General features: G+C 40.3%; 1 protein-coding gene across 2 annotated transcripts in view; it reads right to left on the bottom strand.

Annotated features, from left to right (window-relative positions):
* Positions 1-6,596: 6,596 nt before the first annotated feature.
* Positions 6,597-15,967, bottom strand: part of Lyn (LYN proto-oncogene, Src family tyrosine kinase) — a 111,380-nt gene continuing 102,009 nt past the window's right edge. For both annotated transcript variants that reach the window (XM_033760727.1, XM_010611122.3), the window contains exons 13-15: positions 15,544-15,697; positions 13,034-13,165; positions 6,597-8,311 (exon numbers count right to left, since the gene is read on the bottom strand). In XM_033760727.1, coding sequence (XP_033616618.1) covers positions 8,109-8,311; positions 13,034-13,165; positions 15,544-15,697 — 489 coding nt within the window. In that variant the 3' untranslated portion in view covers positions 6,597-8,108. The remainder of the gene's footprint in view (positions 8,312-13,033; positions 13,166-15,543; positions 15,698-15,967) is intronic.

The raw sequence follows: 15,967 nt of genomic DNA on the forward strand, positions 1-15,967 counted from the left end.
TCCCTCAGGGTGCTGCTTAATTCTCCTCCTGGGCTATGCCAAATGCTCATCACAAAGCCAACCCCATGCCGAGAACAACTAGAAGCCAGACTCTTGCTTCTGGTAAGAGAAGAGCTAGTGAAGGTACAAAAACAGATTTCTGCTATTTTTTTAAAAAATATTTTTCTCTCAAAGCAGGGAAGTTTACTCCTTATTTTGTATCTCTGGTATAATTTCTTTGTGGGATTCTGTGTTCAGATGGTAAACTATGCACACTGCTGACTGTTGGTTTGGTGTGTGTTTCAAAGGATCCTTTGTAATATTATTAATAGGGAGAAATTTTTTTCTGACCCAACTCTTTGGAGTTGTTTTAATTGAACATTTATTTTCCATACTTCCTTTCTAAAAAAAAAAAAAAAAAAATTCCTCCTCCACACTAAGCAGCTATCCGGAATGTGGTTTGGGTATTTTTAGCTGTCTGCTGTTAAGTGATGGTGTCCACTACTATTGAATTACTGGTGTGGGCTGGGGAAGGTGTTTGTGTCTAGGTGTTCTTTAATATGAAATACAGCCTAATAAGTCCCAGCACCCAGCACACTGAATAACATGGGTGAATGAGATTCTGGTGTTTTATTGTTATATACTTCCTACAGTTGAGAATGATTTCACTGCAATTACCTGTGTCTGGGTTCTAGTTTCCTTAGGAGAGTGTTTTTTTTTCTTTTAATGACATCATCGTCAACAAAATATCATAATCTTGGGTGGGGGGTTAGCTCAGTGGCAGAGTGCACAGCCCTGGGTTTGATCCCCAGCATCTCAAACAAAACAAAGCAAAAAAATTCTGAGGACTGTGGTAAGAAATCACAGGAAAGACTTCTCTCTCCCCAAATAACTTGGTGTTAAAAACAAATATAAAAAATTTTGGAGTACCTATATATCCCCCGGAATAGTGACATTGTGCAAGATGACTGCTCCTGACATAATTACTACCTGTGTGCTCACGACTGGGACTAAAAATGCAGGTGTACAACATGTTTTCCATCCCAAGAATCAAAGATGAACCTTACTGTGGCGGCTGCTGCAGAGCCTGCTGCCCACAGATTCTCCTGCTGGTGTTTCTCCGCTGTCTGAGCAGCTGGCCTTGGGCCAGACTCAACCTGCGCTCAGTGTGCCTGAGGAGTCCTCCAAGCAGTGCTTCCCTTCCCTTTTGGTGGTTTCTGCTTTTAATTTCCTGGCCTAAAGTTGTCCTTATTTTCAATCTCCATTCAGCAACCAGTGATTCCAGCCCCCATACAGGCCTCCAGCCACTGTTTCCCTCTGGCAAAATGCACATGCCATCTTCACAGTGGCTCTGGTGATAGCCTTTCCCACTTCCTGTGACTAGATGTAGACTGGCAGAGGGCAATCAATCTTCCAACTGCCTAAAAAGGTGGAACGGCAAGGGCTAAAGAGAAAAAAGACGATAGAGACTTGAATAATTTCAAAGTATATGGGGGCTTGGGAGGTCATTGCCTCAGAATGGACAAAGACAAAGACTCTCCAAGTGCTACCCATGATTTACTGGGTGCACACAATTGGAGGGAGCATTAGGTGACTTAGAGGGAAGCAGTTATTCAAGGACAATGAGGAACTTACGCTGATGAAGATCCTAAATCATGAGGTTCTTATGTTGAGGAGGACTGTAAGGAGAGCAATTTTATAATAGTAAGTGGGATGAGTTGAATTGATAAGGAACTTACTGCTCTCCAGGTGAAACCTTTCTCTCTCTCTCTCTTTTTTCTTTTTCTTAATTACTGCTAGGTTCTCAAAGAACCAGGATGTCTTCAGATGATGCAATCTTGCCCTTGAGTGCCACAGCCACGTGGACCATTGAGGCCTCAGCCGTGACTGGAAGGCAAAACAGAGCTAGGTTTCCACATACCTTAGCCAGCTCACTGGCAAGATAACACTTGGCCTTTGACAGCCATAGTCATACTTCAATTATGAAATGAATTTTCCCCCAAATTTATGTAGAATTGCTCTCAAGAGCTTTCAGATCCTTTTTCTCAGTGGATAGGTAACAGCTTGAAAACTTGAAAGAGTATTTTTTGAGGAAACCCAGGCTTGCAGAGGTTCACAGGCCTTGTGACAGCCAGGAAGATACAGCCCAGGAGAGCCAGGCCCAGCCCCATACTTCCGTGACCAGCAATCTGCCCGCAAATGGGGCCTGTGATGGTGACTAAACTTTGAAATCTACCGTACAGGCAAAGGAGAATGCTCTGCCCTGTGAGTTCATTTTAGTTCTATAAGGTCAACGTTAGCCCAGATTTGATTCCCAATGAATTCTTAACCCCAATATTTCACTATGTGCATAAAGGTCTTGGCAGAGGTAATTAAGTTAAAATGAGGTCAGGAGGAGGAGGCCTAATCCAGTATGACAGTTGAGTCTATGAGAAGAGGAAATTTGGGAGGATATGAACAGGAATGGAGAGGGTAGACCATGGAAGGACACAGAAAGAAGTCCTCTGGAGAGCTTAGTTACTTAAGCTTTAGTTAAGCACAAAATACTTAAGACCCACAGCTTAAAGGGGGAGAGGTTTCTTTTGGCTCACAATATTCAGATGGTTGAGGTATAGCTGGCTGGCTGCACGGCAGGAAGGGGATGGTGAAAGATTTGCCGGAGGAAAGCTGCTCCCATCATGGCATGCAGGAAACAGAGAGCAAAGGGAGATGGACCCCTCCGGTCAGGCTCCTGGTGACCGGCCTCTTCTGACCAGGCCACACCTCCTAACAGCAAGTCAGCTGTGGATTCAACTCCCAGGACCCAATCACCTTATTTGGAAATGAGAAGCAGTTAAGGTTGGGGATCCACAGTCATTTTTTTCAGAACTGAACACAACACTCCATGTGGCTTGAAATCCATGTGATAAGACAGCATCTCATTTTGCATGTGATGTTGTCAAGCTCCCAAGGGACCCAGGACCACACTGCTTAATTCTCTTGACTCCCGGAGGTAACTTGTGGCTGACTAAAACTGCCAGCTTTTCCCTCTCTTGAACTGCTGTTCATCAGCCTCTCCTGAGATAGTATTTGCAGAGATTATATTAATAATTGACTGTTGCTTCAAAGGAAAGTGTAAATATTTTGTATCTTTTCTTTTTGTATTTTACATCCTGCCTACAGTGTTTTGAGTAATCACCTCTGAATGTGGTCCATTTGAATCCAATACAGCACTGATACTGAAAGTTGTTATATATGCGTCAAGAAGTCTCAGAATACAGATCTATGCCCCCTTTCCACAATCTGAAATCCAAAAGACTGGAAAAACCAAAAGATTTTTAAAGAACTCATTTGGTGGCAAAGATTAACCTGAATCTAATTATGGACTATATTCATCTCATGTAGGAATATTCAGGTATTTTTCTGCAGAGATGTTTTACTTGATTAAGTTACTTCCTTGGTGTTCACTGGGATTTTAACACTAAATATTCACCATATACATTCCATTAATCTTTTAAAAAATTGAAATTTAAAACATAGCAACTCTTAGGAAGCAGATAAAGAATTAAGGACCTAGCATCCATACTTTAATAATAAACAAAATTCACAGACAATTTTCTTGGTTTGTAACATGACATCTATTTTTGGTGCTATTGTAGTTGGGGCCACCTTTGATTTTAGCAGTTCTGTGTTAAGATTGCACATTGGCCATTCCAGATTATTTCTGTCTTTTTTGTTGTTGTTGTTGTTTTGTTTTGTTTTGGTTTTTTGAGATAGGGTCTCCCTATGTAGTTGAGAATGACCTAGAACTCACTATGTAGCCCAGGCTGGTTTTGAGCTCACAGTGATCCTCCTGCCTCAGCCTCCCGAGTGCTGGGATTACAGGGGTGCACCACCACACCCGGCTATTTCTAAAGTCTTTTCACTGACCTGGAGATAAATCAGAGATTGTTCCTGCCATTTCTACATTTAAAGTAAACATTCAAGATTACAGTGTGCCCTTCTTGGTAACCCTGTGACATATTTGGCACTCTTACCTGTAGTATTCAATAGATTCATAGGAACACAGGAAATTAAATTGGAAGGGTTTTCTTCTTATACAAGTATCAAGTTAGATCTTTTTGATACAGATTTGTATCCATTTAACATACTTTAATGAAATAGAGCAAAAATGTTCTTGAAACATTTTATTCAAAAGTGTAGTCCCTATAAATTTTCTTTAAGTGTGAATGGTAAGCTTAATTCATACAACTTTTTGTCCTCACATAAAAAAAAAATTATGTATGGTGATTTCTCCTAAGTGAACTCCGATAAAGCATTTTGTAAGTAATACCCTTGCCCAATGACGATAAAGATGTTTCATTAGTTTTATGTCACAAGGAAACACGAATCAAAGACAATTTATTCTTTTTGTGGCTTTAAATGCACCTGACCTTTGACCTATGAAATACTGATAGCATTTTCCAAATCTTCCATGGTTGTTATGTGAATTAAGGTTAATTTTTATAAAGTGCCAAAGCACAAAAGAGAACCCTTAGCCAATGGTGGCTGTACAGACATCTTCATTGGTTATAATCATCATTTCCATCAGCAAGAACAGCAATTGCTGTTTCAGTTCATCTACAAACTTTGTACAGTAAAAATATGGAGACTCCCTTTCACCAGGCAGAAAGAGAAAATGAAGGAAGAGGGAGGGTGGAAGTTATGATCTCACCTGAGAAATGCTTTTAGCTGACAAAGCAGGGACGTTCAGGAAATGGCTATGGAACCTGGCAGTTAAAATCAGAAGAGCTGGGTAGCCCAGCGGCAGTACGAACATTTCATTTGATTCCACTGAGTGTATCAAAGGCTGGTGTTTCAGCATTGAGAAATTTATAGCAGCTACTGTGCCTGGATGTAGTTTATGAGAGTAAGGGGAAGAATAAAGTGAAAGTGACCATTGGAAGCAGAATTAGAAATGAGTTTATAATTGTTTCAGTGCTCTTGATATATCCACTGTGTAAAGAGACAGCCCCACCTTTTATAACCCTTGTATGTATTTCAGGACAGGGCCACCAGCTTCCACTGCTTCTAAAAGAGGGCTTGGGCAGTATGCTTTTCTCTCTGATGATTCCTGATGAAGAAGATATGTGGAGGAAAGGATCAAGTGCTTGTCTGAAGGGAAGAAGTCAAATGGAACGTGCATAAAGGAAGCTGAATTGAGAGAAGCAAAAAAGGGAGGTGTTGGCTTGATAGCCTGACTAGTAACCGGGGGATGTCTGGTTGCCTCATGCGAAGGTACAGCAGGAGATGAAAAGATAATATGCAAAAAACAAGGAATAAAGAATCAAGAAGGAAAAATAGTTCATTAATTTGGGGGCCAGGAGTTGATTTAGATTTTTTTTTGGCTAAAGATCACCTGATCTTAGCTGGGCATGGTGGTGCACACCTGTAATTCCAGCACTTGGGAGGCTGAGGCAGGAGGATTGCTGTGAGTTTGAGACCAGCCTGGGCTACATAGTAAGTTCCAGGTCAGTTTCAACTACATAGTGAGGCCCTGTCTCAAAAAACCATAAAAAAAAAAAATCTGCTGATCTTAGCTCTGTCTTGGCAAAGACCGTGAGCTCTGGATTCATCAGTATTTATGATTATACAACATAGCAAGGGGGCATTAAGTCAGATGTAGGGAATGGTAGAACTAATGCACTTAATGAGCCAGGATTGGAAAACTATGTGTGCTTGTGAAGACTAGGTCACAGATAGCAAGGCACCTGCGTGATCTTGCAGGCCATAGCTAAAGAGCCACCTGCATTATGTTAGCTAATGTTTGATTTTAGAGACTGGCTTCACAGAGCCATAATTCCTTAGATGCAATCGCTTCCTTGCTACAGAGACATCACAACCTCATCGATCACTGAGACCTCATAGGGAAAAAGCCAAAAGGTCCATTAGAAATTCACACTTAGGCCTTGGAGTGACTCATAATCTTAATCAACAGCTGAACCCATAAGCCAAATCAGTAATATTTAAAGCCTGCTCAGTATGGCTTCAAGCTGGTCTCCTGCAGGGGTGAATATAAAATTTTGTTTTCCTGGAGAGTTCTTTTTGCCTTAAGGATTCTTTACATTTTCTCTCCATGTAACATATTGGGTTCTGAAATAAAATGTGAATAGTACTGGGTACAAAATGTACCATTGTGAATTAAGTAACTAGCTATGCAGACATTATATGATGATTATATTCTATGTTTGTGAATATGACAATTGTGAATTGAGAATTTTAGAATACTTCAGAAAGGAGATTAAGAAAAATCACACAGAGGGCTGGGGATTTAGCTCAGCAGTTCGGTGGCCTGCCTTGCAAGCTCAAGGACCCGAGTTCAATCCCTGGTACCAAAAAAAAAAAAAAAAAAGAAAAAAGAAAAAAAATATCACACAGGAAAAAGAAGTTAAAATTAGGGAGAGTAGACTATTTGATCCCTTCCATTAGGCAACTGAAACGTAAACAAAATATAAAAAAGAAAATTTTGATGGTGCCTGCAAAATCTTTTTCAGAAATTTTATCTATTGGACATGGTAGGGCAGACCTCTAATCCTAGCACTTAGGAGGCTGAGGCAGGAGGATCCAAGAGCTTGAGGCCAGCCTGGTCTACATAGTGACTTCAAGGTCAGCCTGGACTACACAGTGAGATACTGTCTCAAAACAAAACAAAAACCTAAAAATCCTATCTGGCCCCCACTGAGGGATGTTCAGGTATCAAAGTCATCAGTTCCTCAGTTCTCCAGTCCAAAACACTCAAAGGATGGAGGTAGAACTTCTCAAATTTATACCATGGAACTAAAAGGAATCCTTCTCATCCCTTCCCACCAACTGGTAATTTTTTTTCACATTGTCAATAGTTGGAAATGTTAAACACAAGCGAAAAAAAAAAGCCTGGGGTGTTATTGGGCCACATATATTAAAATAAAATAAAAATAAAATTATTAGGTATACACACAACAAAAAGAGTGAAATGATAGGACACAGCAGTTTCCATTCAAACCTTACAATATAAAACCCAGCCAACCAAACCTCTCAACTCTTACCACAGCAACTCACAGGAGCCGCCTGATTTTATTTTCTTTATACCTTGGGTATAAATAGTCTCACACAAATCTCATACAATTTAGAAAAGATTGCTGAATCACAAAAATAGCCTCAAATATGGCATTTTTACTTTTTAGAGTATACTTAAAATTAATATTTGATCCTTAAAATAATGTTCAAATCATTTGAAGCAAAAGGAAATGCTTGTTTTAGAAAAAGCCGTATAAGGCTGGGTCGGCAGAGATTAGACTCTTACTGTTTTTCCTAATGACACTGTAAAAAAAGTCTTTATCTAGGAAATTGTGGAATTAAAAAGGTTAGACAGTTACAAATACTCCTCCTCCTTAAGGCAGAGCAGTTCCCAGGCTCTCCATTCCTGGGAGGTGAGGGCAGCCCAGGCGCCACTTCCAGCCGCAACTCAACAGTCCCGCACCAGGAACGATGGTCCTGCAGGGGGCGCACATGTTAGGCTGTGGCCTGCGCAGTGAATCTGACCAGCTGCTCCAGGACAATGTTTAATCATCTTAGATTTCGACGGGTGGTAAATAAAACCCCTAAAACAGAAATACTGCGATCTGAGAAAGGCAATTTGAAGCTGCTGATCTCACCTGTAAAATCTAACAGGTTGGGTTAGTACTTCTTTTTAAAGTAAGCCAAAGCATAGAGAAAATGCAGTGTCACGCTATGCATCTGGTTATTTCGCTTTTTAAATGAGTTAAATTTGGCTATTATTGTAGATTTGTGGCAACAGTCTGTGAACCTTCGAGACACATTTAGTTGTGAACACTAGGCCAGGGTGGGTACATATTTGGAGAGAATGTGTGTTTTCTTAAGAGGTTGTATTTTGATGTTGGTCACACAAAGCAAGATGATCAGCTGAGGTGCAATCCAGGCTGCATTTTGATGGACATCAGTCTAAGAGAACAGAGTACTTTCCTGTGGCCAGGGTGTTCTTCCTGAGAAAGGTAGCCTCTAATTTCAGGAACCAGATGTGGCAGATGGTGCAGCACATAGTTAACTAGATGGCTACTTTTTTCCTCCAGTGAGGCAATCATCTCTGTTGGATGGACAAGTCTCCCAGCACACTATGGCTGTTGCTGATACTGACCCTCTGTGGCAGTGTAGAAGTCATCCAGGACACTCTGCAGGTAATCAAATGTTGGCCTCTCCTCTGCTTTTTCCTTCCAGCACATTTTCATGATATCATAGAGCTCATCTGGGCAGTTCTCCATGCGGGGCATCCGGTAGCCCTGGGACAGTGCAGTCATTACATCTGCATTGGTTCTCCCTAAGGTAAAAAAACAAAAAACAAAAAACAACAAAAACCAAAAGCCCCTACAAAAACCATGCTAATTGGGATCTTGACCAGAGAGGAAACCACTGTGAGGGGCTTTTGGCTACTCACACCCTGAAGAGCGCTTTCTTGTGTCTGTTAGGGGTTGAAGAGTGTGCTACCAAAATTTACAGGTTGAAGTGATAACCTCCAGTCCCTCAGTGTGACTATGTTTGGAAATAAAGCTTTTAAAAAGGTAACTAAATTAAAATGAGGTCAGGAGGGTGGGTCTTAACCCAGTATGTCTTGTGTCACAGGAAGAAGAGATTTAGGACAGATACACACAGAGCAAAGACCATTCGAAGTCCCAGGGTGAAAATGGCCATCCACAAGCCAAGGAGACAGACCTCCACTATCACCCTGATCTCAGACTTCCAACCTCCAGAATGAATGAAATTAAATTTCTATTGTTTAAATCATCCACTCTGTAGAAAGATGATTTTCATGCAAAACATATACAATCTTATATAATACCTGGCATTCATCACAGGTAATTTCCTTTCCATAGCTATGAATCTTCCTTCCTTCCTTCCTTTCTTTCATTCTTTCTTTCTCTTTCTCTTTCCTTCCTTTCTCTGTGTGTGTGTGTGTGCGTGTGTGTGTGTGTGTGTGTGTACACATGCATGTGTGTGTGTGTGGTGCTGGAGATTGAACCTAGGGCCTTGGGCATACTACACAAGTGCTCTAACTCTGACCTATATCCCAACCTCTGCTCTAATAGATTTCAACATTAGTGATCACTGGGAAAAATTTTAAAGGACAGGTAATCACTTCAGGGAAAATGGCTTTACCGGAATTCAAACAAAAACTTTAAACATTTTTCTCTAACCAAGGTTTTTCAAATATGGGTCACTACCCAATTGGGATTAATTTTTAGGGCACTATCAGTATTTTAAAAAATGAATTAAAACAAATTACATAGAAAAGATATGGAGTGGGTTTCTGTGTGCTTCTCACAATGGGTTATGATCAGTGAGGTTTGAGACCCTGTGCCCTTAAGCAGATCATTTTAAGGACACGGTGACTAGAGCCCCTTTTGGATTTAAAGTTCTGAAAGAAGACATGGTTGTTTCTGTGTTGTAAGAGCTCTAGTTTTTAAATGGAAAGATCCAAGTAAACCTTGTAATCATTCATATCCTTTGAGAGTTGTTCACCGAGTGAATTAATTTTTCTCGTTTTCTTCTGGAATATCATTTTACAAATATTTGGGTAACTGAAATTTTCTAAGTGGAAGATTTTGTTTGATTTTCATTCACTGAAGCTAGAAAGCAAGTTTGCATCCCTTTCTTTGTTTGGAGTTTGGGTTTTTATAAGATGATACGGCTTCAGGGTTGCTGATTCTTATAACCAGCCAACCTCACCTGAATAAATTTCAGAACTGAAATTTCTGTAAATTTTAAAAGGGTAAACTGTTTACCCCAGCATGTACCTTGAGTAAGTTCTGGGATCCTGGTCGGGTAACATAGTAGCAACTAGACCTGCCAACCTGGTTAGGAATATCTTTCACTTCCTTTCTGGAGAATCCCCAGTTGTGTAAAATGTGAGAATATGTCCACAGAAGATAGGTTTTCTTGGGTCTCCTAACCTCACTGCAGATTTTTTTGACCTAGTTCTAACTCTGAAGAAAGCTCTCTCAATGATGCAGATGAAGGCTAGGCATGCTCTATCCTGCCTGGAGAATTTTACTTGATTAGAGGAGTTATAAAAAAAAGAATCTTAAGTCTGTCCTTTTATGCACAAGTGAATGAACAAACTACCAAGAGCCACTAAATGACAAGCCTTATAGAAGAAAGAAAAAGTTTTCCAAGAGAGACCTTGATTAAACCCTCAGTTGACACTGATAGTTGGTGCTTTGTCTGTGTCGAGGTTAAACACCCACTGGCAGGTGATCTGTGATAAGCCAAGCAATTTCATGTTCCGTCCTTCATTCTTTCAACAAGGACTTATTGATAATAACCATGGGTCATGGATAGCACTAGGTTCTGAGAGAAGCAGAGATGATCAAGACAGAGAGTTATCCCTGGAAGTCACCAAAGAAAGATGGTGGGAACATAATGTGACATCTGGAGTGTGCAAAAATTAGCAGAAATTACAAGTTGGTAAAGGATTATAGGAAAGAGGAAAATATGGTGCAATGTGATTAGAAAAGGAAATTGGAGGTTAGTGACAAGACAGCAGCAGCTACTCAGGCCTCAAAAGTCTTTAAAGACACAAAGTTCCTGTGTGTGCTGAGAGAGAGAGAGAGAGAGATATGAGAACACAAGTGAGAATAAATATCAACTATCCGGAGACCACATGTTCCTTCTAAAAGAGCAAACTACTTTTTTTTTTAACCCCTGACTACTGCTTGTGGCTGAGGCAGGTGTGTGCAGAAAGATGAAGTTTGTATCTGGATGTATACATAGCATTAAGATCCTGGATCTCTGGTAGGAAACAGCCAGAAAAGACATGATGCTTCACAAATCTTGTTATTATCACACACACACACACACACCCCTTTCTAACAGAAGCAAAACAAACTCAAACCACAGGAACTAATTTATTTCTTTATAAAGTTCATATGAAGATAGAATCCCAGTTCTTGTTTTAAGACAGTGAAATGAAAATCTTTTACCTTCCCTCCCATTGTCCCCCTGTAGCTAAGCCTAAAACAAAACAAAACAAAAAGAGAACAAGAGATAGGAACTTAAACTTTGCCTTTGGCGAAACTTGCAGTCATCTGGCAACTAGAGGCAGAGGTGGTTTGAGTTGAGGAGAGGGTGTAACCAAAGTGCCTACAGTGAGGGACAATACATGGAAGACTTGCTTTGGCATGGCCAGCACCCCTTACAGGAGGATGATGCCTATGGGTGTAGACAGGATGGTATCCAGAGCCTGCTTGGCAGTGCCCAGGTGAACTCTGGAGAAACTGGTATGGGGTGAATATGCCCCCCATTTATGTTGGAATTTGATTACCATTGTGACAGTGTTAGGAGGTAGTACTGCAAAGAGGTGACTAGGATGTTAAGAGAGACCAATGATTTCCTCATGGGAATGGGTTCTCACTCTCCAGGGACTACACTCCTTACCAGGAAAGGAAGTTTTATTTCAAAGTGAGGCTGACCCTTTAGTTCTGTCTCTTCTGCATGAACCACTTGCCCTTCTGCTGATTCCACAACAAACTGAAGCAGCACAAGCCCCACACGACAAGCTGAGCACATGCTGGTGTCACACTCTTGGACTCCTCAGCCAAATAGCCCCTTTTTCTTTAAAAGTTACCTAGCCTCAGCCATTCTGTTATAACAGCAGAAAACACACTAAAACAAACTTAATGGAGAAGCTCCATGTCCTGAAGCACCAGGTCCAATGGGTAGGAGGGAAATAAGATGGAAAACTCGGAGGAAGAATAAAGGCTCAGCATGAAAAAGTGAGACACTAAATGGGAAAAATGAAAAAGTCTTACCTGGCTCCATCTCATGCTGAATGAGATGGAAAGGTCTTGTGTAGCCATTAACTCTTTTGGGCTATTATGGTACCCCAAGTCAATGGCTTTCTTTGCTACTCTGTCCTCCTTTCTCCTCCATGGAGATTAAATGACCTAGATAAGTTATTCATTCATTCATCCATTGAAAACTCATTGAGGCCCTAACCACACTGCCCTGTTGCCCAACTTCATGTCCTGGCTGATCTCCTGTGGGGTATTCCATCCCCAGAAAGCCACAAGTGTCCCTCCCTCATCTCTCTGAGTTCTGGCTAATACTAAGACTGCTGGATAAAACCAGCAGCTCCCTCATCCTCACTTCAATGAATACTTCACTTCACACACTCTCCCAGCACCCCAGACTGAACGCCTCTATGATAATCATTAGTCTTTGCCCATGGGACGTTAGCTCTCAAGGACAGGAGCAGAGACTGTTGCATCTCTAGTGCTTGACATGCTAGAAAGTTATTGAATGAAATAATGACTTAAATATCAAAGGTAGAATTTTAAATTCATCTCACCCCAAGATTTCATTAGAAGCCAAATATTAATGAGAAAGTAGGGATTTGAAGGGAAACCCACTTCTGAACCAGGACAGCATACACCCTGGAGGAGGGAGGGATAGGCTGGATCTGGTTCTGAGGGCTTCAGGTGTAAAGAATCTGGAGCTACTCTGACACCAATAAGACAAAGATCAGAAGGATTATTCACTGATAAGCAAAAACAGCTATTTCCTGAATAGGGGGTGACTCCACAGCACTTACACAAAACCTCTGGTCCAAAATTAACCAGAAGGCCCTGGAAATATCCATTTCCTCATCTCTTTCCTCTTCCACTGAGATATCACTTTGGGGAGCCACCTGTGTCCACTCTAGTTTTATCTCAGCACTCACAACAGTACCAGACACACTCTGAACCCCGAGTAAATGATGGAATCAGTTAGGGAAGGAAGAGCATGCACTCTATAAAATAGACAACAGAGAAATGTGTAAGTATATTGTAGCACAATTTCCACTAAAGGCAGTGAAAATCAAGCTCTGGTTTGAAGTGTAATTCTTTACTTTTGGATAGAAGAGGCTTTTTTTTTAATGCCTCCTGCAACTTGATGTTTGTGTATGTGTGTGTATATGTGTATATATGTGTGTGTGTATGTGTGTGTGTGTGTGTGTGTGTATACATGTATATATATAATCTGAATGGAAACAGATAAGTAATACCTGGATAGGGAATCTTTCCATAGGTGACAATTTCATACAGGAGAATTCCAAAGGACCACACATCAGACTTGATAGTGAAACATCCAAAATTGATTGCTTCTGGAGCTGTCCATTTAATAGGGAACTTAGCACCTAAGGAAGAAGACATGTGATTCTCACTTAGGCATCATAGCTTAACAAATATGTTATAGATGTGGGAGGCTTTGCTCTTTTTATTAAAATCACTTAAAACATTTTTATTTTGAATACATAACACACTCAGTACCAAATGGAGATGATATAAAATGTTATACTAAAATGTTTTCTTCCTTTTTTTCTTCCTTTTTGGGTATTCCCCTCTTTGGAAGCAAAGTTTCATGTGTAATCTCCCTCCCAGGATAGGAAGTATTATAACCAGGCAATTTTAAACATAAAAGAACATGATATGGAATATAAAGGAATTTATTCATTTATTCTTAATGTATGTTTGTCCCTCAATATTAGCCCCTAAAGCACAGATCTTTAGTGTTCAAATTTTCTCTAGAACCAGGCATGGTGCATGTCTGTAGTCCCAGCTACTCTGGACACTGTGGCAGGAGGATCACTTGAGCCTAGGAGTTCAAGGCCAACCTGGACAACATAGTGAGATCCCACATCAAAAGAAAAAAAAGTTGAAATTTTCTGTAATGAGCCCATTTTATGTGTACATGGGACGTAAATATCTTTTATTTCTCCTTGATTGACTGGTGTTGGGGATTGAACTCAGGGCCTCACACAGGCTAATCATACACTTTATTACTGAGCTCCATCCTCTGCTGGAATAGAAATATGTCTTTTAATGTGTATGCTTTTGTGGATACATATATCTAAGCTGTACCTAATGGGAACTTCAGATGATACTCCAAACTATAATTTCCCATTTTTTCACTTGCCAGGACAAAATATATTAAAGTTTTAAGATAAGGAGAATGATCTGCCTGGAATGTGACTGTGATAACATAACGTTTCCAGGAATTGCCAGTGAGCTTGAGGGGCCAGGGACAGACCTATTGACCTGGGATAACATGGAGGGTCCTCTTGAGGAAAGCAGGGACTTGGGCAGAGACTGTTACAACAGCCTCTTGAAAAGACTAGGGGTTTACACCGACCACTTAAAATACTTCTTTTATTATGCTGTTGCTTAAGGTTTTTTGTTGTGTCTGACCAAAACTGGAGTAAAAATAATACAGAGGGCCTGGTAGAGTAGCCATTGTGTTCTGGGCATTGTCACACATTCCTGTACTAGTCTCCCATATCCATGACTAGGGGTATATGGGGTATGCAGTGCTGGGGCTGGGATTTTGGCTGTGGCACCTCAGGGCCCAGGATTGAATTTTGATTCTGCCATTCTCCACTTGGTGTGATCCTGGTAAGTTTCTTATTGTCATTGGGCCTTTTTGGTAGGGAAATACTTGAACCTCTCCAAGTTGTGGTGAGGGGTCAAGTGGATCGCTCCATGTGTTTTGCGTAGTGTAAATGCCAGTGAAAGGCAGGCGTTGTTACGTGGGTGCTGAGAGAAGCCAGGGGATGGTATACTGACTGACCTGGAGCCTGCGCCTTCTGCACTTTGCCACGCTGACCTAAGGATCCCTGACAACTAAATTCCCAGACCTTTTCCAACTTTTTATTTTGAGGCAGGATCTCATTAAGTTCCTAAGTTGCCTAGGCTGCCCTCAAACTCACAATTCTTTTTCCTCAACCTTCCAGAGTGCTGAGGTTACGGGTACGTACAAATGCACCCAGCACTCTGCACACTTTTTGTTTGCACATACAATATAGAATGTGGGCAAATAGAGAAATGTATTTTTGTAATATTATATTTAGTTCTCTGGGTATGATAACGTCCAGAATATACAGCATAGGACAAATATTTTCTCTTATTATTAAGGAAAATACATAACATTTCATCATTTGAGTGAAAAGTTCTCACTATGTAATATAAATAAAGAATCTTGATCTTGTCAAATCTATTTTTCTTTTTCTTTACTTAATTGAAATGCAAATAATGGCATTTAAAAACCTATCAAAGTATCACCTGAAGTTAATCAGACAGTACTTTTTTTTTTTTTTTCCTGGTACTGGGGATCAAACTCAAGACCTTGTACTTGCTAGGCAGGTGTGGTACACTGAGCTAAATCCCTGGCCCAAGAAAGTACTTAAAAAAATTTGTTACAATAGAACCATTAACAGATATTTGTGGTACATTTGAATATTGTACTAAATAATTTTTTTAAAAAAATGATAACCACAGGGTGCAAAGGCACATTATTGTAATAATAGCTATTTGAGGGCTAAGGCAGAAAGATCAAAAGTTCGAGGACAGCCTGGGTTAAAAAAAAAAGTTGGGGGCTGAAGATATAGCCCAGTGTGAGCCCGAGTTCAAACCCAGGATTTAAAAAAAATGTAATTACTTCATTGAAAACAAAGAAAAATGAAATAAAAATAAGACAATAACAGAGCACTTGAAGATGGTCACTAGAACTAGAACACACCTTCCCTTGCTGTGTACTCATTGTCTTCAATTACTCTAGCAAGGCCAAAATCTGCAATCTTGCACATGAGTGATTCGGAGACCAGGACATTAGCTGCTCGCAGGTCGCGGTGAATGTAGTTCTTACGCTCAATGTAGGCCATGCCCTCTGCAATCTGAAATCAGAAACAGGCTCTCATTGTATTCAGATAGGCTGCCATCAAGGAAAACCAAAACCAACCAATTGACCAACCACCAAACAAAAAACCCTGGGTTCCTGAATCTCGAGTTCTTCATCTTATTCTGATCATTAAAGATTTAGGAAATGGTAAATCAGAATTACCTTTGTAGAGTAGTCCTTTCTAAAATAAACTGTCCCTACTTCAACCAAAAGACCAATCATGGCATTTCTTTTTTATTTTTCTTTCTTTTTTTTTTTTTTTTTT

This window comes from Fukomys damarensis, unplaced genomic scaffold (assembly GCF_012274545.1).
Source record: "Fukomys damarensis isolate Sample0158 unplaced genomic scaffold, DMR_v1.0_HiC HiC_scaffold_5, whole genome shotgun sequence".
NCBI classification, from domain to species: domain Eukaryota; kingdom Metazoa; phylum Chordata; class Mammalia; order Rodentia; family Bathyergidae; genus Fukomys; species Fukomys damarensis.